This window comes from Pelobates fuscus, chromosome 3, assembly GCF_036172605.1.
Source record: "Pelobates fuscus isolate aPelFus1 chromosome 3, aPelFus1.pri, whole genome shotgun sequence".
NCBI lineage: Eukaryota > Metazoa > Chordata > Amphibia > Anura > Pelobatidae > Pelobates > Pelobates fuscus.
This window is the reverse complement of record NC_086319.1, coordinates 371,410,011-371,435,273: the sequence shown is the minus strand read 5'-3', so window position 1 is coordinate 371,435,273 and position 25,263 is coordinate 371,410,011. Positions and strand designations below refer to the sequence as shown.

Sequence of the window (25,263 nt, the reverse complement as noted above, 5' to 3'; positions counted from 1 at the left end):
TAGTAAAAATATCTGTAAGAAATCTCAAGATATTACTAAAACTCAAAGTATAGAATCTGTTGCACTAATAAGCTTAATCACAATGTTCACCATTTCCATAAAGAAGATGTTTAGAACAGAGAGGGAAGAACCAATGACATCAAGAGTATACCAAAGGTCGTGCTAAAAAATACATTAAAGAAAATTAAAACGGTCAAAATCTATATTCAGTCCTGTAGGGGTTAATGTATCCATGTAGTATGCCCATCTCCTCTCTTCCTGCCCAATTTATCTGATAAAGTCGCCCCCTCTCCAGTCCTTAAATACTCTTTTGATACCGATGAAAGAAAGGCCCGAAGGGTCTTGATTGTGCATCTCCTTAAAGTGATTGGAGACACTGTGACTCGTAACACCTTTACGGATGTTATACACATGTTCCCGTATTCTTACATGGAGTGGGCGTGTAGTTCTCCCAATATACTGGAGCCTGCAAGGGCATTCCAATAGATATATTACATTAATACTCCGACATGTAATGTGTTCCCTTATGTCATTCTGGTTTAGTTTTAGTTGATTGAAATTTATGTATTACTTTATCAGTCTGACGAGTGTCCCTGCATCCTAGACATGTTCTACATTTGTAGAAACCTCTTAAATCCCCAAACGAATTACTGGTTATCGGTGGGATTTTTTCCTTTAAATAGCTTCTTACCAATGAATTTTTAAAACTAGGTGCCCCTCTAAAGGGGATATTGGGTTTTTCGGGCAGTGTGTCCCCAAGGTCTTTGTCCATCTTTAAGATGTGCCAGGATTTGTTAATTATACGTTTTATTGCTCTACGCTCAGTATTATAATTAAAAACCATTAAATACTTTGGGGGATCCTTTCTATTATTTAGGGATTTATCGAGTAAGTCTTTCTGTGTTAACCTTTATACCTCTTGCCACGTCCTACTTAAAATGTCCTCAAATGTTCGGCATTTGTTTTTTGTTTTGCAATTTCTTAAAGTCATTGGAAACCACCCTCTCAACAGTTTCTATTGCACCCTGTTTTAAATAGCTTGGATAAAAGGTAGACCTGTTTAAAAACAGGGTGCAATAGAAACTTTTGAGACGGTGGTTTCCAATGACTTGAAGAAATTAATAATCTGCATTTTGTTATAATTGTGGTTATATATAATATATATAATCTGCATTTTGTTATAATTGTGGTTAAGTGGATGGATACACCATGAATACGTTTTAATTTAACTTGGAATTGAGCTGTGATTTTTAGTTTGATTATTTTATTGAAATAAGTACCACATAATGGACTCTGTGAGCGGTGTCTGCAAATAGCTTGGGACCGCTCATTATGTGGATGCTACTTCAGAGACGCTGAGAGCCGTTTGTATTTACGCTTGAGAAAGCCCCGAGAGGCGGGGCGAAACGCGTTGTGTGGACCGGAAGCCGGAAGTAACTGCGCTGGATGGGAGAGCCGATGACAAGCTGGTGCAGAGAAGAGGAGAGAACTACTACTTTGGTTTATCCTCAACATAGACCTGGACTTTTTGGACTCTTACGCAGGAGCATACTTTTAATATATTTAATAATTTTTCTTTGATGTCTTAATAAATGGAACACTGCTTTTATGCCGTACCGGTCATCAAGTGAGTGCTTTCAGCTGTTCATCTATCGGATCCTACTATCACAAGGGGCTGATCCTCCTGAGGTCTGATAGTTTGGAGTGGTACTTCAACCACTCCACAATTGTGAGTTTGGAAATGTTTCTTTTCATTCTATTATTTACCTTGACAATATTGCACTAGGTCTGTGTCTTCTTATATTTTAGATTGGACAGCCTGAACAGACCTGTGCAAGTATATAACTTTTTCTATATCTGTGTATATTAGCCTGTACGGTTAAATGTATATGTGGTGATTTTCCTATATATCTGTATTTATGCACAAATTTGCATGACACTTTTGCATGCTTGACACATTGTATTGTGTATAATTTAGCTATCCTATGCATTTATTTTGTGCACCTACTTTTTTATTGTTTAATCTTTTACTTGGTGGATTATATCAGATTCCCCTGTAGGTTGCTGCATTTGTTTGTTTAACTATTACTTTCTCCATATTTTTGCGCCATCCTATTCTACTTACATTTTATATAGATTTATAAGATCACATTGCACTAATTGGACATGCTCTTAACACTCCTGAATGTAGAAGTAAGCCCTGTAATTGGGTTCTAAACATCCTCAGTTGCAAATACATCTCCTACTCCTAGCTTGCATTTTGAATAGCTTATTGACAAGCTACGACGTAGTAAAACGTTATATTATCAGTATCTTTTGGTTAATATATGGTGATCATGCATTAGTCCATTTGCTCAGATTCGTACTCACCTAAAGGCTCCGTTTGCAGATCAATGTTCACAGTGCCAGCCAAAGCATAAGCCACAACCAGGGGTGGGGAGGCCAAGTAGTTGGCACGGACACAGCTACATCTATGGCCTTCAAAATGTTTGCTTCCAGAGTAAATCCCACATGCCACCAAATCCCCCTGGAAATAAAATAAATAAATAAATATTTAAAAAAAAATAAAATAATAATTTAATGCATATAATTTATAAATATAAAAAATAATAAAATATGCAAGATCTGTTAAGAAAGGTATGTTTAAGCATATTCTGTGACTGCTTACCTCTTTAATAGCAGTTACAATTTCTTCTGGCAAAGGATTAGCGTTTCCCACACACCGTGAGCAGCCGTATCCAATAATATCAAACCTGGAGCAGAAGGAAGTGCATTGGAAGTGAACATCCACTTTAACCACCTAAAACACTAGCTGCAATGTATTTTTCCTTCCAGCTGCTATGTAGTTTTATTTATCTTTCTAATGTATAGGTGGATGTAGCATGCATAATGTCTATCTATAGGCCGGGGGGGGGGGGGGGGGGAGGGGAGAGGATAACATGACTGCATCAAATAATGGGACTGTTTTACTTGCAAATCAAAGTTTCCTTTTTAACTCTCGCAACCTCCAGTAAATGTCTGTCATAATGATCCATAACAACGTATAGCAACAGCATCACTCTTTACAGTTATAAAAGATCTGTGCAAGGCCTTCAGTTAAAAACTAAATAAAAATAATAACCTATTTAGCAGGGATGTCAGATCAGGTTTATTTAGAGGGTCATTTTAAATACATAACTCTGCATATTGCAAAGTTAACGGTGCAGAGAGTATCCCAAAATAACTGGTGTGTGCCTTATAACCTTATATACTCACACACAGCAAAGACATGGGTTGCTTCTACTTCCTACTTTGCCTTGTCAATTTAGTTCAACTAATGTGTGTGGTGTGTGGTGTGATCTCTCCCTCTTCCATAGATTATCTAGACCAGAGCTGCCATAAAGATAGATCCCCAGGTGTTACAAAACTACAACGAACATGATGCTTTGCATAACTTGAAGGATAACTATAGTGCCAGGAAAACAAAGTGGTTTTCCTGACACTATAGTGCCCTGAGGGTGCCCCCACCCTCAGGGTCCCCCTCCCGTGGCGCTGAATGGGTTAAAACCCCTTCAGCGGCTTACCTTATTCCAGCGCCGTGCTCCCTAGGTGCTGGTAACCTCTCCTCCCCCGCCGACGTCAGAGGTTGCCGATTGCGCATGCGTGGCAATTGCCGCGCGCATTCAATCTGTCAATAGGAAAGCATTTCTCAATGCTTTCCTATGGACGCTCTGCGCGATGGAGGCATAATATGCCTCCAGCGTCGCAGATGCGCCTCTAGTGGCTGTCAGAAAGACAGCCACTAGAGGCTGGCTTAACCCTGCAATGTAAACATAGCAGTTTCTCTAAAACTGTTTGCATCTGCAGGGTTAAAACCCGAGGGACCTGTCACGCAGACCACTTCATTGAGCTGCAGTGGTCTGGGTGACTATAGTGTCCCTTTAAGAAAGGCAAAGCATCATGGAAATTGTAGTTTTAAAACATCTTAGTGTCAACCTAGACTATGCATTAACAAATGGGAGGTCAAAGTTTGCACTTCAAAATAAATAAAACTATATTTCTCCATCTTCATTGCCAGATATCAACCAGAATCCTTTACTCACCCCAGTTGGTTGAGATAAGGCAGCACTCCACTTGCATTTAGATAATGTGTGACAGTCCCACTCCCAGGAGAAAGGCTTGTCTTTATGTATGGTTTCACTACAAGTCCAGCTTCAACAGCCTTTTTGGCCAACAAACCTGTAACAAAACAGTTTGATATATACAAGCAAAATCTTCGCAGTTTAAACTTTTAAAGCAGTTTTAAGATATACGACGAATTAGCGGACAGTAGTCCCTAAATCTGCAACCCTAAAGGACTTGGCTTGAACCCATGTAAGAGACAGATCGAATAGTATAAATGAAGCTATTCGGTAAACAAGCTAAAAATAAAAAGATTTAAAATAACATTATTAAAAGTTATATTTAACTATAAATAAAACGGATAGAGATGTTAAAACATACACACAAAAAAAAGTTAACCAAAAGAATTGACGGACACACGTGCGTGGTAAATGGAGGTGGCTGTGGGCTAAATGAATGAAGGTAGAACCTCATAGCAGAAGTCGTAGAAACTTATTATTAGATAACAAGATTAAACTTATTATTAGATAACAAGACTAACGTCCCAAAGGGCACACCCTCCTAACCACTCACTGAACTAAAGAAGGGGAAAAGTGATTGGGAACAAAAATATATATTTACAGCCAATACAAAGGTAAGCTATATTCATCTACAGATACCTATAGGTGGGAAATAATCCCACTACTCTTAAGGGTATGTACTGTAATGGCTGTACCAAAGGTCATTTGAGATAGATGGGAGTAGAAAGTACATGAAGGCAAATATTATGGATTAGAAATATCATTACTCAATTATGGAGAGACAGATTATTGTTCATTATAAATATTCAATCACATATAGAAGTGTGGATGAGTGACTTCCTTCACTTAGAATCACTATGCAATTCTCTCAAGAGATCACTGATGTTATGTGCCACCAATAAACACATTTTGTGAACCACATGAGACTCCATGTCTCATATAAAAGGTTCCAACTAACATCTTTCAGATCATTTAAATTCTATCTAAATGAATGCAAAAAAAAAAAAAAAAGTCACCAGAGAAGATGCAGAAATTTCCCAGAACATAGATTAGAGGGATTGCCTGCTCTGGTGCAATTGCATAAATGAGGACCACCTGTACTCAATTTCACTCTCCTTAACTAATACTTCTACTGGCATCTTACATCATAACACTCTAGCTTAAAATAAAATGTATGTTTGCAGACGCTTTAGAAGTCTATTTAATGCACTCAAATATAAGTCTCTGTTTAAAGTCATGGATTTCTGGTCATGGAAAGCCCCCAACAGGGTAGATGACTCCCAAACCAGTATACTATATGGCCAGGTTAGCTGGATTTATGAACATACATCGCAATAAACTCCATTCAGAGGGTAATCGGACGATTACTATGTAACAAACTCCAAAGCAAACTAGTCACATTTTACACTGATATTTATTTTTCTTGTCCATGCAACAGTTTGTATTTTTTGTTCTATGAACTTTATTGAAGCATGGAACGGCCAACAATATGACAGATGGTCTGCTTCATCCTGTTTGGGTCTTATACACCACAATTTGTTAAAGGGAAATTATAGTGCCAGGAAAACAAACTTGTTTTCCTGGCACTATAGCTTCCCCCTCTGTCAAGGCCCCTCCCAGCAGTGCAGAAGGGGTTTAATACCCATTCTGTCACTTACCTGGGTCCAGCAGTGGCTCGGGTCCGCCTTCTCTCCTTCCCCGCCGACATCAGCCGGCGAGCGAGACCTAATGCGCATGTGCGGCAATGGACCGCTCACATCAGGATTTCCCTAATAGAATATTTACTAAAGTGGGAATACAAAGTGAATTTCAAATGCAAGACCACAGTACCTGAATTGAAAGCATAGTTGGCAGGGAATATTTCCAGTTTGTCTGTTTTGACCTTAAAATTTAAATCCCTTTACTTCTCACTTTAGTTCTACATTATGTGAAGTAAGTGTTGGTAGACCTATATACATTTATTCATGTATAGTGAAAGAAAATACAAAATACAATATAATACAAAGAAATTTCTTTGCATGTCTAATTATCTTTTTTACATATTATGGTATATAAGGATTTTTTTTTTAGCAATGAGAAAGGCTCAGGATGTCAGTCGAAATATTGCCATATTATGCAATAATATTTTGCTTTTAGGAATTGACCTGTGAGTGCCGGGATATTTATTTGTATAACCTTCATGCAGCTTGTAGTCTCCAGTACGTGAAACACCTTAGAATTCCCACTCTCTTGTTCAGTACGTGCAGTGCCTTCTCTTAGAAATTGGTTTGTTTAGCAATTAAAACAGACAAAGCATATCCAGGTCCGCATGGAGTTTTAAAGGGACACTATAGTCACCTGAACAACTTTAGCTTAATGAAGCAGTTTTGGTGTATAGAACATGCCCCTGCAGCCTCACTGCTCAATCCTCTGCCATTTAGGAGTTAAATCCCTTTGTTTATGAACCCTAGTCACACCTCCCTGCATGTGACTTGCACAGCCATCCATAAACACTTCCTGTAAAGAGAGCCCTATTTAGGCTTTCTTTATTGCAAGTTCTGTTTAATTAAGATTTTCTTATCCCCTGCTATGTTAATATCTTGCTAGACCCTGCAAGAGCCTCCTGTATGTGATTCAAGTTCAATTTAGAGATTGAGATACAATTATTTAAGGTAAATTACATCTGTTTGAAAGTGAAACCATTTTTTTTTCATGCAGGCTCTGTCAATCATTGCCAGGGGAGGTGTGGCTAGGGCTGCATAAACAGAAACAAAGTGATTTAACTCCTAAATGACAGTGAAGTGAGCAGTGAAATTGCAGGGGAATGATCTATACACTAAAACTGCTTTATTTAGCTAAAGTAATTTAGGTGACTATAGTGTCCCTTTAAGTACGTTGCATTTTCCCCAGATATTGTTTTTAAGACCGTTTTATATGTATTCATTTCTAAAATACAGTTCTTTATAAATGTAAGTTAATATTGTATGTAATAGCGTATTGCAAGGGTATTTGTGAAATAACTTGATCTGCAGTTCACCAGTTTATCTTATGCATAGTTATGTAAAGAGGGCAGAAAGAGAGCTTAGCAATACCACCATTACCTGCAGTGAGCATGACGGAGGGATTACAATTGTTGGTGCAGCTGATCACAGCAGCAATGAGGACACAGCCATGTGATAGTTGGTACTCAGAGTTTTGAAATGTTACAGGAACCATAATATTTTGTTTTTCTGCTGGTATCTGGAATCCTTTTAATCCAACCTGGGATGTAAGAAAATACAAAACAGACAAGGCAATGTCATGATACAATGCATATAAACAGCAACAGGTTATTAACAGGATCATAGAGCATTAAACTGAGAAAAAAAAAAATCAAGCAAAAAGTAAAAAATAAAAATTCTAAAAACACATTCTAAAACAGGGCTATAGGTTATACAGGTAAGAGGGCAATCATCAGGCACATAAAGTGTTTTAAGAAAAAAAAAAAAAATAATCAAGCAAATAAACAACACCACCAAAAACAAGCAAAGTACCTAGAAGAGAAAGCGGGAACTTTGGACAATTGACGAGGGAGTAACAAATTGTAGGCCAAAATAGCAAAGCTGAAAAGTCTACACATCTCAACTTTTTATGTAGTTTATTATTTTTGTCTAACATTTACCAATTAGCGACATATTGTTGTGCTACGGAGAGCTGAGAATCAAACGGTTGGAAGACAGAAGTAACTGACCTTTTCATTCAAGCAGTTTTCAAAATCCTTCTTCATGTCGGTCACAGATACTCTGTCCTGTGGTCTCTTGGGGCCACTGACGTATGGGATAATAGAGTTTAGGTTAATTTTTAACACCTAAAAATAAAATTAAAAAAATAAAAAAGTTAGGATTGCGATTTACCTCAAAGATCGAAACACAATGTCCAGACATCTCATTTAAGAAAATGTACAGAATTTAATCACTGCTTCTCATCATGCCTGGCTTTTGGAAGGCTGTAGAGATTAATTTCGGACACATGCATGATGATTTTTGATAGAGTCATCATCTAGACATCCAGGTATTATAATGACACTACAGTGTCAGGAACACAAACCTGTACAGTAAAACCACCGTTAACGTGGTCGGCCCCCCTTACTTTGGATTTGAAAGGTGATTTACTCACCTTTTACCTGCAGCACACTTGGCTCTTCGTGTCTGGCCTGCCCCAGATCCGCTTCCTTGTGTCGACATCAGATTTGATTTCAGCTAATCCAAAGCTTTCCCCATAGGAATGCACTGGTAGGCTATTGTGCATGCCTGTCAAAACGCAGCACTGCGCCTGTTAGCATCTCCTCAGAGATTAATTGAATCAATGTGGATCTATGAGAAAAGTTCAGTGTCTGCATGCAGAGGGTGGAGACACGGAATGTCAGGCACACTGTGAAGCACTGCCTTAGGATGCACCTCTAGCAGCCATCTGAGGAGTAGCCAGTGAAGTTATCACTAGGCTGTAATGTAAACACTGCATTTTCTCTGAGAAAGCCTGCAGGGACTGACTACACTCACTCAGAACAAATACAATAAGCTGAAGTTGTTCTCATGACTATAGTATCTCTGTAATATTTGACATAACTAGTGGGACAAGACAAGTTATGGAGAAAAATATAAATGGAAGGTTCCTAGAGTTTTGGTCTTTGACAACTGTATCAGGGTTGTGGAATTTCTATTGCCCATCAGCTGGGACATGTATATGTGGGTGCCAGGCACACAGCCTGTCCTCTAGTTAACCCTGCTACAGAATCTGATCACGGCTTTGACACTACATGTTTATATATGTGGGTTTACAGGTTCTGATGCCACAGTCTATTTGTCCACTTGCAGGCAGAGCTTTACCTACACAAAGTGGAGCTGTGTCTGGATCACTCTGTAGTTTGACATCACTTCTTACAGTGCGAGCCACACCAAACATGAATGCTGCTGTGCTCTCTGCAGACATCAAGGGTGTAAGTGATGTAGAATTATTAAATCTTTATTGAACTTGTATTGAATTATTGTACTAACTCCATTTTAACTGCACACTGTGACAAATCCTCCATTTTGTCCTCATAACCTGACTTCTCCATATGAAAACTACATTACATGACAGAATTGCTCAGCACATCTAACACAATAGACAAAGACTGTATTTTTCCATAAAGACATGATTAACACAGGAATTGCTGACTTTCCCTTAACTTGCAACATAGTATAATTTGAAGGCCATGAGAACACAGTAGTAATGAAATGTTCTATTCATAAGAGACCTTGCACCTGGCCACGAGGCCTGAGATCACCGACCGTGTAAAATGACGCTCAAGACCCCCTTGTCCCCACCCGTGTCCAAAATAATACCACCTCTTGGTGGGTGGACACGAAGCTAACCACTTAGTTTTTGATCCAATTAATGATGTTTATTTGTTATTATCTGATATTCAATGATGATGTCATTTTGCTTTTAAAAAGATCTGCACAACTGTTTTCCAACCAGATTGCATTAAATTTTCTGAAGTGCTTTTAACCTGAACTCCATGTGTCAGTGTGAGCTTACTTCTGCGTATACGCAATTTAATCATCTCAGATTTGGACAGGAACAGATAGACATTTAAACATATTTGTTTATTTCTAAATTAATCTACATCATAAGGAGGGGAATGGAAACGGACTTGCTAGCAATTTGGATATGGAAACTGGCCTTCTGGTGGGAAGGAGTGTGAATTGGGGAACGGGCTTGCTGGCAACAGGGAGAGCTGAATGGGCTTACTAGCTATAGGTGGAAGAGTGGGCTTCTGTTGTTCTAGAAAGGCTAATCCCCATTAAATACCACGTTTATATAGCAAGCCTATCAATCACATGTTTTGGAATGGTCTACTAGTTCATAATATATAGAATTATTATTATGAAATGTAATATATGAAAGAGCCACAATGAAGAGGCCCTTTCTACATAGACGCTAGATCGACACACTATGAATGATACCTTGGAATAGTCTGGGGTCGTCACATTTTCTTCTGGTCTCAGTAACTTCACTGCTTTTAAATAAGCCTCAAATGTCTGCAGCTTGTGAGAATCATAACCTATAAAATACAGCAAGAGACTGGTTAAAACTATAGCATCGTTCGATAAAAAAAAAAAAAGGATACATCAACAGACACTATTCCCGCAGATGCCTAGAGGCAATCATATTGTATGATAGAATGATGTAGGCAAACAAATAATGGAGGGGGAAAATGAAGAAACAAAAATGTATAGCCAGATAAATCTGTATAGTCATATATATAAGAAATACATTTTATGGATTTGATTCTAATGACGCTTGAAGATTCACAAGAATAATAAAATGAAATACTATGTGCCAGTATTTACCTGTCTGTTTTAGATGAGAAAGAGTTACTCTATCCACTGGGAAGAAGGCCACAGTTGCTTCATATTCTGGACACATGTTGGCTATTGTGTTGCGGTCAGCAACTGACAGCTGGGATACGCCTTCACCAAAAAACTCCACAAATTTACCGGCTAGCCCAGCCTGTCTTAAGTGCTGTGTGAGAAAGGAGACGGATTATAGTCATTATTCTGATGTTACATTTAACAGTGGAAAAAACATATTTGGATTCTGCATACCGCAGAGGGTACGGATAGTATATTATCTTTAAATAAAGGTTAACATGCAAGACAAAGCAATACCCAAGTGCACAGAAAAGCTTCAAAGAACTTATTTGGACCTCCTCAGATCCACTTCTAACAGTATTTTATCATTTACATGCTGAAAAACAGGCAGTGCAATCTATACGTCAGCTTACCTTTGTTATACTTAAAACAACATCGATTGATGTAGCAAGGGGACTGACAGTACCAGTCAGTTCACATCCAATCACCTCTGGCAAGGTCAGTGTAAGGGGCACTCCCAGCATGGCTGCTTCAGACTCTATTCCTCCCACGCCTGAAATAAAACAAATATTAAAAAAATAATAAATAAATAATACTGTATAAATTGTATACTATGATTAGAGAAATTTGAGAAAGGACAATCTAACCACAAAAAAAAAACAAAAAAAACTGTATAAATTGTATACCATGATTAGAGAAACCTGAGAAAGGACAATCTAACCACACAAAAAAATAAAAAATAAATAAGTGGCAGTATTTTAAATCTAAAATACTCATTTTACGCTTGGAACAAAAACTGTATGTCTTACTATATCGAAACTATAATTATAGGGCTTAAATCTGTAGTTCCAGAAGATCTAGTATGGGACAATACAGAATTTGGTACAATAACCCGCTGCATACTACGCAGTATTAGAAATCCTGGCACACTGTAAATGCACATAAAGATAACAAATTGTGCATAGCGTAATACTGTTAAACATTTATTGCATTGGGGGGGCAGAGCCGACTGAGCAGCAGACAGAGCTCTGATTTACCTGGTGGAAAATGTCCAAATGTGGTTTGAAAACTGGGCACAAAACTGCCTACTCACTTTCCATCCTTGTTAGGAAGAACCATGGGCAGAAAAAATAAGAAACCTAAGCCTGATAAAGGCCCTAATTGCCGAGATATTGGTGAGCTCCTGTGGATCTCACAGAAGACCGCTTGGGACAACATGGTGCCAGAGGACGAGAGCTAAAAACCCATGCACAAACAAACAAAGTGATGAGCCTGAAGCAGGATATAAAGAATCTGAGAAAGTTTCAATAAGGATAAAACTACCATTCATATACAATCTATATTGAAGGATAAATGGAGAAGACATTTTGGGGTCATACCATGAAGTGTTGAGAAACTAAATATTAACATAAAAGTGTTTTGCAAGTAAGCCTGTAGTGGCCCATATAGAAGCACTTTGTACTTGCTAAACCAGCGTATATATAGGCTCATCAACTAAACACTGTTTTTTATTTTTACTCTAAACTGGATTTTCGATTGGCATCTCAAGATACACTGTAACAATACAGAATTGGGAAAATCTTTTAATGCTAGCAGCATCTTTTGTATATATAGATTTTTTTGCATTAAAGGAACACTAATCACCTAAATTACTTTAGCTAAATAAAGCAGTTTTAGCATATAGATCATTCCCCTGCAATTTCACTGCTCAGTTCACTGTCATTTAGGAGTTAAATCACTTTGTTTCTGTTTATGCAGCCCTAGCCACACCTCCCCTGGCTATGATTGACAGAGCCTGCATAAAAAAAAAAAAAAACTGGTTTCACTTTCAAACAGATGTAATTTACCTTAAATAATTGTATCTCAATCTCTAAATTGAACTTTAATCACATACAGGAGGCTCTTGTAGGGTCTAGCAAGCTATTACCATAGCAGGGGATAAGAAAATCTTAATTAAACAGAACTTGCAATAAAGAAAGCCTAAATAGGGCTCTCTTTACAGGAAGTGTTTATGGAAGGCTGTGCAAGTCACATGCAGGGAAGTGTGACTAGGGTTCATGAACAAAGGGATTTAACTCCTAAATGGCAGAGGATTGAGCAGTGAGACTGCAGGGGCATGTTCTATACACCAAAACTGCTTCATTAAGCTAAAGTTGTTCAGGTGACTATAGTGTCCCTTTAAGTAATACTTGGGGAATTGCTTGATGCATCAGTGGCTTAAATATGGATGTGTATAAATTTTATTATTTTATTGTGTGTTGTGCTTCCCATTTGTCACATTAATTTATAAGTGTAGAGGAATAGTTTAAATGGACTCTTTGCACTTAGAACTCCAAGTCCTATATCACTAGCCAGGCTTTAAAAAAGTTACCTGCCTCTGTAAGCCTGGATGGCCCATGTCACACTTGACATGACAAAACCTTCACTCGCTAGCATTTCCAGTGTATTTGCATCACTTTTATGAAAAGGAGTCACTAGGCTCAGACAGGAGTTAGTAAGTTAGGAATTGTGATCAGTGAATCTTTTTGCTGCAGGTAAAGGGATTCTATACTGTTAGAAATATGAAGCTGTATTCCTAACACTATAGTGCCCTCTGGTCACCCCTCCCCCCCCCTCCTCTCCCCACCCCCCACCCTTGCGACTCCCCACGTGGTCAATAAAGGGTAAAAAAATAAATCCTACCTTTAGTTAAACACCCAATAGGTTGGCGCTCTACCTCCTCTGACGGAGGAACCTAATGCCCACCCCATAGGAAATTGTTGCCTCAATGCTTTCCTATGGGGATTTCACTAACGCTGAATGTCCTCATCTCAAGCGCCTGTAGTGGCTTTCTGATAGACAGCCACTAGAGGCTGTCTTAGTACTGTAATGTAAACATAAAAAAAACAACAGCATGTGTGCAGCACGTATAGAAGAAGACCACACTGTAAAATAGGGTGTGAATAATACATTTCAATACAGTGATTTTATTTTGTTTCCTAAACAAATTGCCAAGAACTCACCCCAGCCCAAGATTCCAAGGCCATTCACCATAGTAGTATGGGAGTCAGTACCCAGTACACTATCAGGATAAATTAGACCCTCCTTCTCCATCACAACACGGGACAAGAATTCCAGGTTAATCTGATGAACAGTGCCAGTTTCTGGAGGGATCACAGTCACATTATGAAAAGCTTTTGAGCACCACTGAAAGAAAAATAGAAAGAAAAAAAAAAATTACAATCACCTTTTGTTATCAAGTATTGAGTTGGAGTGTAGATTTCACATCGCAATAAATAAAGATTAAGGTTAATGAGAAAGTAGGGATGTGTAGCGAGAAACTAAGCTACTTACTCTTAACCAAGCACCAAAGCTATATCTGCTCTTACATAATGTGCAATTCACTTTGTGAAAGCTCTGTGCTTCTTGGCGTTTTATTCAATTTAAAGTTTTCAGAAACTGCACTGGTGGGATGTTCTAGGATTAAAGGCTTTGTAGTCTCATGAGGGACATACAAGCTATGTGCAAGTTCACTGTGCTTCTTATTGCCCTTGTTTTATGGGCCTTATCCTCCATTTGAGCATTTATATACATTTTTTTTCCTTTCAAATAAAGAGTCATATTGCTCCGGGTGAAGTTTATAGACTTTACAGAAGTGCCTTCCGCTCATAGAATATAATACCCCATTACAAACAGACCATATTTCATCAATTGAAGAGGCTTACAACAGGGGTTTCCAAAATGTAAATCCACATAGGATGCAGAATTACTGCTCCGCCATTCCAAGGGCTGACAAAGCATCATCAGGGTTGTAGTTCTAAGACATGTGGGAATCTACCAATGGGGCATCCTTGGTTTTCAGCTGCTGCATTTTGTACTGCAGAACTTGGCAATTAGATGCACAAAGACATGGACCATGCTCCACAAGCTATTCACAAAACATAAGCTGTTATGGTCATTACAGTGTTCCTTTATGCAGGTGTTGTGACCAGCCAGCAAGCGTGATTAAGTGTAAATTACCAAAGAGGATTAACCCCGTGTTGGTCAACTAAAAGGTTGGGAAGAAGTCCCATGACGGCGTTTTGAGATTAATTCTGCGGTGTTCCTCTGACGTTTCCATAGACCATCACCAACCACAAGTACTGGACCCCAATGTCACACTTATCATTGATTGGCTCTTTGCTATTAAACAACAAAGCAGCAGTCTCTTAGAAGCTTGACTCTAGAACAATTCCCTGGCTTCTTGAGACCAATTCAACTATGTACATTGCCAACTATCTAGTAACCTAACTTTAGACTTAAAGATTTACTTTTTTTTTTTCTCCCCTCGATGCCCTGACCACAAGCCATCTTAAAAAAAAAAATAATAAAAAAAAAATAATTTTGTTGTTCTACCACTATTTCTGCGTCCTGGACTCCTTTAGGAGATAAAAAATACCTTAAAGGGGCGGGGCCGGGCGGCCATGCCAGCAGGCTGCATATCACAAGGGCTCCCCGAGGAATCAAAGGAACTCAGGGTATATACCCACCTTACCTGGCTTATACTGATCCGGGGGTCCATGGCAAGAACCCCAGGAGTGTCCCAGTGTAGCTGGGGCGCCTAAAGTAGGGTGGCTCTAGGTCCTGTTGAGAGACTCTGGGGTTTGGAAATTGAGGCCTACCCGGGAGGGAAGTGAGGCGGACGGCCGCTGCCTTGCTTTCCGCCCCGACAGCATCATTTGCCTGGCGCCCTCCTGGTCCAGTTACCCCCCCCTGTGGGCCGGGGGGGTCATCCCAGCCCCCACCGGACTGGCTACCGCTTCTGCATCTCACCTGGGCGGCCCAAAGCCGTGGGAGAAAGGCTACCACGTGGCCTCATCAAAAGGGCCGCCGACCGCACTGCAACTTTGCTGAAACGGTAATCCCTATGAGACACACACAATCTGAGCTGTAATCACAGGAGGGCCTTAAGGGCTCGAGTCCCCACGAATCGACACTGGCACATGCATGCTGACAGGCAAAAGCCACCACAGCCAGCACTTCTTCCACGTACTCGAGTCAAAGCGGCAATACCCGAAGCGCACCCCGAGCCACATCAGACCGAGCAAGCCCCACCCACGATCAGAGCTGGAAGAAGAAACAGAAAGAAACCACAACCACTGACCGCACAGTGCTACAGCCCTCGACTGCGCACCAAGGCTTACAAGGCACGGCACTCAAACATGCCCATCAACTGAGAAGCTATGGAGGGACTATAGGATCTCGTAGGGTAATCTCCAAGAACTCTCCCCCACACCTAGGCATGGACTATGACCACGCTTTGCGTTCAGATGGAGCTGGTGGTGACCCCAGCCGTTCACGATATGAAGCATAATGTACAGTAAGCGTTGACTAACACAACCTCTGCATATAACCTTGTATATAGTTATTTTTTACTTAAGTTTAATGCGGACTGAGGGAGATGACAGAATGTGTGATGCTCTGCCTGGTGGCTTTAATGCTAAGCTGGAAACTGAAATAGAACTGCATACTCTTTAGTCTGCACTGTGTAATCTATCATAACGTAAATTAATGTCTTACCTATCGCATGTTAGGCTATACTGAAGCGAGGGACATACGTTTTGTTCAGTAACAGTCATGCATAACCATATCAATGACACTAAAGCGGTGACACTTAACAAAGAATCAACCTTAAGCTACTGTCACTAATCAACAAATAATTCACAATGGCAGACGTAGTTACCCAGCTTGTATTTTTAACCAAAAAATTGTGCGTTTTCTCTGATGCTGTTCAGCAGTTAGTGAATAAGTGCTTGTAAACATTGTTTTTGAATGCTGTTGTGGAATTACTGCTATACGAATGTTAAACCATGCACAGCAAAAATAAAGAATTAAAAAAAAAAATAATAATTACCTTAAAAAACTGAAGCCTCTCTTTATTTCGGCTGAACTCTATCTCAAGATTTTTCAAAGCAGCTTCTGGCCTGTGACAGAGATAAGAAGCATTATATTCAATCCCAACAGCAGGACATGTTATGATTTATTTAGCAAGGTTACTGGTAGTTTTAGGTGATGCTTATTTTACATACTCTGGAATCGGTTGCAAGTGGAAAGGGCACAGCATTGGTGTGTTTTCAATCTGTTCCCTGGAACTGCCAATTGATGGCCCAGAATCACAAGCACCCTTGCACCCACTCTGGTTTCTGCAGTTTGGTTTGCGTCCATGTACTTTTGCAGGAGAAAGCTTGGTTGCTGGTCTACTTGCCTCTGCAATAGGTGATGCATTAGGGGCCACTTGCGCAGCAATGCTAGGAGGAAGAAATAAAATAAAATATTATGATGACTTTTTTTTTTTCTATCTTACTCGATATGATCCTAAAATGCAAATCAAGTGGGTTTCTCACTGGTCAGTGATTTGTTCTATGCCGATTCCTTAACATTAGCAAACACTACAGCACTGAAGAATTGATCCCACTACGTATGCCAGACAACTTATCATATAGAAGTCAACTCTGACCAATGTGATATACATGACAACTTCTGCTGTTGAAAAATATATTTTTAAATGTATAGATTGATCTATATCTGTATGTTAAAAAGGTGCTATTTTCTCAGAGAATGCTGCATTTAAAAAGGGGCATACAAAAGAAAGAAGGTGGAGAAAAACCAAAACAAATCTGAAAAAGACTGTCTTAAAAGGGGCTCTGTCACCAAAAAAATAGACATTTCAAAAAATAAAAACAAATTTACAAAAAAGGAAAGGTATGTACTACTTTTCCTTATGTATAGCAGTCAAGATGACAAAACTTAATGCTTGATAAAGACCTGGTCACAGGTCAAAACGTTGCAATAAAACTGCCTGGAAGTGATCACAGTGAGATTTTTTCATTTAAAACTTAACAATGGGTCATACTTAATGCAAAGTTCTGATTCTATTGCTAAACTAATTTCCCATAATAATCTATCAGTAAAAAAAAAAAAAAAAATCTCACATTAAGGCAAGACCACACACATCAAGGGCAGATACGGAGATCCAGGACAAGAAAGAAAAAAAAGAATAAAACAAAAAGTAGTAAAAGTTGCTTGCGAGGGAGGGAGTACAAACATTAAGATGCAGGGTCATATCGGAAAGTCAATTTGAAGTAGGTATCTAAACTGTGCAGGAGAAACGGTCGACAAACGTAATGCCTTAAAAAGGATAAACATGATGATTGCATGTGTATTCGAATTTGAGGTGTAGTAGACTAGGTAGAATACCTATGAATTTGCTAGCCTTTCGTAGTCTGGTGTTTGTGATGAGGGAATCCATTGAAACAAAGGTTGATTTCCAAGCAATACATTTTATTACAAGTATGGAATGATTTATACCATTTACTGATATCCAGTTGGAGAGAATGGTCTGCTATGAGGTCGGTGGGGCAGACTGGATTCACTTCTTTAGGATCTTTACCCAATTTCCTCACTGCGTCTCTCATTGCAGCAAAATCAACCATTGCAGGAATTCCCCTGTATAAAAGAGATTAAGGCAGTTTAGACAAGACAAGTTATTGCACAATCTGCATATACTCAGTACAGAAAAAAAACCAGGGAGGACAGGGTAAAAAAAAACTAAACAAAAAAAAAAAACTATAGAAATAAGTCATAGAACAATATTTGTTATTCATGGCTTAAAGTTTCAGAAATCTTGTTAACATTTTAAGGTTGATTGGCAGCTAGTTGATAAAATACATCTGGTAATTCAGGTACACGTGGGTCGGTGCATTTGCTGACAGTGTATTGCAACCCTGGGTTCAGAAATTCAGACTCCAAGCAAGCCTATGGAGTATGAGCCAATGAAAAGGTTAAATAATAAAAAAAAAAAGCTCTCTCTACAGTTACAAATTATTTCTCACAGATTCCAAAATTGAAAATATGCTCTGTGTGTGTTGGGTTACGTAAACAAAATTCACAGCCTAAATAACTTAACATCAATAACAGTCAACAGAAACACCTAGTACAGATAATGAAATGTACATACATACATACATACATACATACCGTATATACTCGAATATAAGCCGAGGCTCCTAATTTTACCCCCCAAAAACTGGGAATACTTATTGACTCGAGTATAAGACTAGGGTGGGAAATGCAGCAGCTACTGGTAAATTTCTAAATAAAATTAGATCCTAAAAAAATTATATTAATTGAATATTTATTTACAGTGTGTATATAATGAATGCAGTGTGTGTGTATGATAATGCAGTGTGTGTATGAGTGCATGAGTGCAGTGTGTGTGTGTGTATGAGTGCAGTGTGATGCAGAGCCTTGGTGGGGGTTATTTTTTTAATTATTTTAATTGTTTTTATTATTATTATTATTATTTTTTTTTATTATTATTATTTATAGATATTAATTTTTTCGTCCCCCCTCCCTGCTTCCTAGCTGGTCGCTAATTACCAAGTCCCTCTTCTACAATGCACATTTATATCCAATTACAAGACAGATGGTAAAAATCAATCTGGTCATTCTTACACAACTCTAAACAGTAGACTGAGTAAACTCCAAGAACTCCCCTGCTCCAATGACACTGGGTTTTTTGCCCAGCACACAATCAATAGTTATATAACAAACCCACTGGCCTTCTACAGATAATTTGGACAGTAGCAGAAAGATAACAAATGCAAACACATTCTACTAAACAAACATTTTAAAACCAGACCCAGAGGAATTATACAACCAAGGTTAGCAGTTTCCAGAACCAGAATCCAATACAGTAATTTATTGTAAATATTAGTCGGTGAATGACCATGTATGATCCTGCAGAAATTACTTTTTGATTAAGTTTCCCGACAATGCAGTGTTATATACATAGCCAGTTACCCATTTTGTTAAGTGGTCCTTTCATGACCAGTTCACCAACATATGACAGCTCCCAAGGCAGTTCACATTGAGACTTTAACTGGTATTTCTATGCTTTGGAAGTTACCATTCTTCAATGTCTGTGGGTATTCCACTGTTATAAAACCCACCTTCCACTACTGTCTCACTCTGCTGTCACTAGCCCAGCTTGGGGACTCACGATAAGCAGAGCAAGCCTCCCTGATGACAACAACTTGCTGGCTTACCGCCAGTACATTGGGATGTGTTGCCCTCGATGTGTGAGAAACTTACTGGTGGAATAGAGAGCAGTTGAACCACCTTTGGAAGGGATCTCATTATCTCCCTGTCACTCAGTCTTAGGCCTGTATATGCCAAGGTCCCCCCTCCCTGCTTCCTAGCTGGCCAGGGAGGGGAGCTCTCCTTCCCTGGTGGTCCAGTGGCATTGGTAGTTCAGTGGGGGGGGGGGGAGAGGGGGCTGGCAGGGAGCACTTACCTCTCCTGCAGCTCCTGTCAGCTCCCTTCTCCTCCGCGCCGGTCCGTGCAGCTCCCCTGTCAGCTCACAGTGTAAGTCTCGCGAGAGCCACACTATGACCCTGCGGCTCTCGCGAGACTTACAGTGGGAGCTGACAGAGGTGCTGAACGGACCGGCGCAGAGGAGAAGGGAGCTGACAGGAGCTGCAGGAGAGGTAAGCACTCGCTGCCAGCCCCCTGTCTGTATTATGGCAATGGAAATTGCCATAATACAGACAGTGACTCGAGTATAAGCAGAGTTGGGGGTTTTCAGCACAAAAAATGTGCTGAAAAACTCGGCTTATACTCGAGTATATACGGTATTTTTCGTACATATGTATATGACCCAGTTGTGACTAAGGTGTATTTGTTCTTCTGCTTCTAAAAAACAAAAAACAAAAAAAAAAACACAACAACTGGGTAATCCCTAAATCCTGGACTGGTATGAGGGGGTTGAGAACTGGTTTGTGAACCACTGTACTAAAAGAACACTATAGTGTTAGGAATACAAAACACTATAGTATCCCTCTCTCACCGAGCCCCTCTCGTGCAGCCTTCAAAGTGTTAAAAATAAACTACAGCTACGTTATTCCAGCGCCGCTGGCTCTCTCTACGCTTTCTCCGAAGTCATCTCGGTGGGAGCCCAATGGGGATTTAGAAGACGCTGGACATGCAAAGCGTGAGACATCCAGCTTCATTTCAAAGAGTTAAATTCTGTGAAACAGCAGGAAGCATTTCTGAATATTTGCATATTATTTAGTATAAGATTATACTCACGTAAAATCTTGCAGTAGGACACGGCCTGGCAAGAAGGGAACTTCTGTGCATTCACGGTTTGTTTTCCATTTTAAAACATTCAGGGCATCCTGCTGTTTTATCAAAACCCCATCACAGTTTCGCACCACGGCCTCCAAGACTACACGAATACAGTAAGGCAAGGTGTCTGCACATGGAAAGAGAAAACTTTACTGAACATATTAACCTGGTGGGTCTGCTTGCCATTTTGGTTTGTTTCTTTTGTGGCATAAATGTAGTTTAACTGTCAGCATGCCTGATTTTCCAGTGGGGGTGAATAATTACATTCTAAACCAGCGACTCCCAATTCAGTTCATGATTCAGGCATTTCCAATGTGTATACTGACAAACAGGATTGTTGGTGTACAGCGAAGACTGGCTTGGGGGCCCTAGTCAAAAACTACTGTTAAGGGGCACTGGGGGGAGAGAGGGGTGGGTAAACGTTCACAAAGCTCTGTTCTTCACCTTACAAACTCAAGCAATTATTCCTACAGACCATGTTTTTCTTGTGCACACAGTATTTTTGCAAGCAGACATTAAGGCTTTATTTAATGATATCTGTGAGATATTGCGGTCTGACATGGGGTTCATCCGGGAGTAGATGGCCACAGTGACATATAGTAGTATTGGAGGTGGACCTGGTAAGGGGGATCCGGCTGCAGACTCAACAATACAACAGAGACCCCTAAAAGTGACAGTGTGGCCCCAATTAAACACATGTTAAATTAGCTACTAAAAAGCCTCTTGTACATGTTTGAAAACTGTACTGTTTTAGTATTTCTCAAATATTGACAACATTGCTGGATGTTTCAATAAAATGTGCCTATTACACAAAATAATTATTTATTGTACATCCATGTACAGACTCAATTACAGCAAATGCATAAGTCATGTTATGGTTGGTTATACTGGGTGTCTTTTTTTAATGCAATTTACAATTGAATAAAATAATAGAGGGCAATATGACAATAAAATCTGACAGACTGCACATTTCCAGCATTGAATGCCGATGCATCCAGCACAAAGAACCACAAACTCTAAACATACGTAGCTGCACTACAAATGGAAGAGGCAGGTGAACTAAACAGTGGCAGAAGAATATGATCACAGCTTGCAAAAACCCAACTAATCAGGTCCAAAAAGAGCTTAAATTTCGCATTGATTCAGTGGAACATTTTCTTCTATAGTAGAGCCCAGAAGGAACCCAGGTAAACTTAAATCTGTTTGTCTGCTTGCCGAAGGACCTCTAGCACTATTACATTACAGTGGCCTATTGTGGTTACGGTGCTTGGACAGTCCCTTTGACTATTACACCTAGAGATTTTGAATTCCTGCAGTTCAAAAGATTCATCCAAACAAATCACCCACCATACAAAGCAGGCTCAAACTTTGACACATTGAAGAACTTCTTGTCAGAAGTGCCGTCAAGAGGCTCCAATAAGGAGTGGAAAGGATTTTCTAAAAAACAAACAAAAAAAAACAAACATGAAATTCTAACACAAAACTGAACAAAGTATATTTGGACATTCCATTAATTGTAGCATTTAGCTCATATATGGATTTCACATAATAAATGATAAAACAGATACATATAGTGTATAAAATGTGTTCAGTATATTAACGCCACAAATTAAATAATATATACTACTGTTGAAGCAGCCCAAAATATCCAAGGACATTGACACTTCACGCAATAACAATCACTCGAGTTTAGTTTCTGTTTATGTATTTCTCTTGTACACACACTAAAGCAGTTCTATTTATGCATTGTTTTTCTAAGCTTGCTGCCTGTTACAGCAAGAAAAACATTTACTTTCAACAACCACCACCAAGAAGAGTAATGCCTCCCATAAACAAATTCGGTAAATGCTAATTTAGTTTGCAAATATTGATTTCAGAGACTTTGTTAGACCCACACAGAATATCAGGCAATATAGGCTACCAATTCAAATTACTCTACTTTTCAGGGGACAGTTTTTATCCAGTCATTTTGCCTTTGTGTAAATTATTGATTAAAGTGACACTGTAGGAAAAATAACTACAACAGTTTAAAGGGACACTATAGGCACCCGGACCACTTCATCTGATTGAAGTGGTCTGGGTGCAGTGCCCCTTTTATTTTAACCCTGTAACTGAAAACATTGCTTTCATTGCAGGGTTAACATGCCTCAAGTGGCTGTCTTCTTGACTGAAGCTAGAGGTGTTTCCAAAAAGCATTTGATTGGCTCAGAGTGGCATTTTGCCACACATGTTCACTAGCCTATCACTGCTTTCTTATGGGAAGGATTGGATGATATAAAAAAAAATAATCTTGATGATCTTAGCCAGGGAGGCAGAGCGCTAGCACAGAGACCAGGGCGCCCATTGATGTAAGGTAAGTAAGTCTTACCTTTTAAACCACTGGGGGGGTGGAGTGGTAGAAAGAACACTATAGCATTAGAATTATATATTTGTATTCCTAATACTATAGTGTTCCTTTAATGTAGAGGTTTTAGGGCAAACAGACTGTCCCTACAGCATCAGCAGTATAAATGCTGTCTTTTCTGAGAAAAAAAAAAAAAAAGCAGTGCTTACACTGCTGCTGCTTAAGGCCACCTCTAGTGGCTCTCACTCGGACAGCTACCAGAAGGACTACCTGGACAAAGTCCTGCAAACATTTTCAAGGGACATGCTTTACTTGACAGTTATTTTATTAAAGGAATAACATGGTGCCAGGAATACAAAGCTGTATTCCTGGCATCATAGCCCTCTGTCTACTCCCTCCTTCATGCAACCCATGTCGCGGTGAATAAAGAGTTAAAAACCCTTTATTTACTTACCGGATATCAGTGCAGATGTCGCTCCGGCGCTGGGTCGCGGCTCTGCCTCCTCCAAAGTTGCTAAACAAGGTAGCACCAATGGCCAATGGGCATGCGCAGAGTATGTTGCGTGCACATTAGGCACTTCCCTGCTTTCCTATGAGTAAATAGCGGACACTTGATGTCTTCATACAGAGCGTGAGGATGTCCAGCGTCAATTACCGGTCCAAAAATCCGGTAACATTCTGGAAGCACCACGAGTGGCTGTCTGGTAGACAACCTCTAGAGCCTATCTTAGTGCTGCGATGCAAACAGTGTAGTTTTTCTAAAACTGCAATGCCTTACATTGCAGCACTAAGTGAGCTGAACTAATCTGGGTGCTAACAGTGTTCCTTTAAACCAACAAGCAAACACTTTTAAACAAATCCAGAAACCAAAATAAAGCAAGAACAAAACAAAACTTTACTGAGAAGTATGTAAAAAACAGTTACAAACTTGGTCAAATTGCATTACTGGGCATGACGCTCATCTGAGAGAGTTTCTTCCCCCAACCTCCCTTGCCCACCTTACCCACCCATCTCAGCCTCTGACCAGTATACTAGTGACAAAAACAGGATAGAGAAACACAACACCACAGTCTGTTCTGCATGAATCACACTGATCAGATTCCCTCTCTTCTCCAGGTGAAGATGCAGTAATGTAAAGAGACACATTGCACATGTATAAATCTGTCAGGCATGCTCAATGCCCTTTCCCAGCACTCCTAGGGTTAGGAATGCTATTTCCATGCCATGAAGTTGTGACAGTAGCCACCCCAACCCCCCAGTATTTTTACTGATCCTTGTGGATTAGAGACCATGCTTTAACAGATATGTTTAAAATGGCATCCATTGTTATAGGACACCATATTCACAGCTTAAAGGACCACTCTAGTGCCAGGAAAGCATACTCGTTTTCCTGGCACTAGAGTGCCCTGAGGGTGCCCCCACCCTCAGGGACCCCCTCCCGCCCGGCTCTGGAAAGGGGAAAGGGGTTAAATCTTACCTTTTTCCAGCGCTGGGCAGAGAGATCTCCTCCTGCTCTCCTCCTCCGATCCTCCTCTTCTCCTCCTCCCCGTCGGCTGAATGCGCACGCGCGGCAAGAGCTGCGCGCGCATTCAGCCGGTCACATAGGAAAGCATTCATAATGCTTTCCTATGGACGCTGGCGTGCTCTCACTGTGAAAATCACAGTGAGAATCACGCAGGCGCCTCTAGCGGCTGTCAGTGAAACAGCCACTAGAGGACATAGGGGGAAGGCTTAACCCATTCATAAACATAGCAGTTTCTCTGAAACTGCTATGTTTATGAAAAAATGGGTTAACCCTAGAAGGACCTGGCACCCAGACCACCTCATTAAGCTGAAGTGGTCTGGGTGCCTAGAGTGGTCCTTTAATGTAGTTGTTCTGGTGAGTAAAGTCAGTCCCTAAAGCCTTTTTGCAGTAAACTCTGTCTTTTCAGAGAAAATGCAGTGTTTACATTACAGCCCAAGGATACATCCACTGGTCACTCCACAGATGGCTATTAGAGGTGCTTCCTGGGGCAGTGCCCACCCTCTGCATGGAGACATTGAAATTTCCTCATAGAGATGCATTGATTTAATGCACCTCTTTGAGGAGATTCTGACCGGCCAGGGTGGCGTTTGGCTCCGCTCCCAACCCACGAAGTCTGAAACACAATACCTATCTGTGTTAATTTGCATGGGATCTCTGGAATAGGTGTGGAAACATGATTTTTCAAGATTCTATGACAAAGGAGGACTCCACAAATCTCCAACTTGAGACATGCAGGCGATGCCCAACCGTAAT

At 39.9% G+C, this 25,263-nt stretch overlaps 1 protein-coding gene across 1 annotated transcript in view; it reads right to left on the bottom strand.

Moving 5' to 3' along the window:
- The window catches only part of IREB2 (iron responsive element binding protein 2), a 63,163-nt gene that overhangs the window by 18,275 nt on the left and 19,625 nt on the right, over positions 1–25,263 (bottom strand). The window contains exons 3-16 of the mRNA XM_063449425.1: positions 21,989–22,078; positions 20,603–20,768; positions 17,822–17,959; positions 16,543–16,761; positions 16,368–16,437; positions 13,498–13,681; positions 10,909–11,048; positions 10,475–10,646; positions 10,088–10,185; positions 7,831–7,947; positions 7,202–7,361; positions 4,083–4,218; positions 2,669–2,753; positions 2,371–2,527 (exon numbers count right to left, since the gene is read on the bottom strand). Coding sequence (XP_063305495.1) covers positions 2,371–2,527; positions 2,669–2,753; positions 4,083–4,218; positions 7,202–7,361; positions 7,831–7,947; positions 10,088–10,185; positions 10,475–10,646; positions 10,909–11,048; positions 13,498–13,681; positions 16,368–16,437; positions 16,543–16,761; positions 17,822–17,959; positions 20,603–20,768; positions 21,989–22,078 — 1,932 coding nt within the window. The remainder of the gene's footprint in view (positions 1–2,370; positions 2,528–2,668; positions 2,754–4,082; positions 4,219–7,201; positions 7,362–7,830; positions 7,948–10,087; positions 10,186–10,474; positions 10,647–10,908; positions 11,049–13,497; positions 13,682–16,367; positions 16,438–16,542; positions 16,762–17,821; positions 17,960–20,602; positions 20,769–21,988; positions 22,079–25,263) is intronic.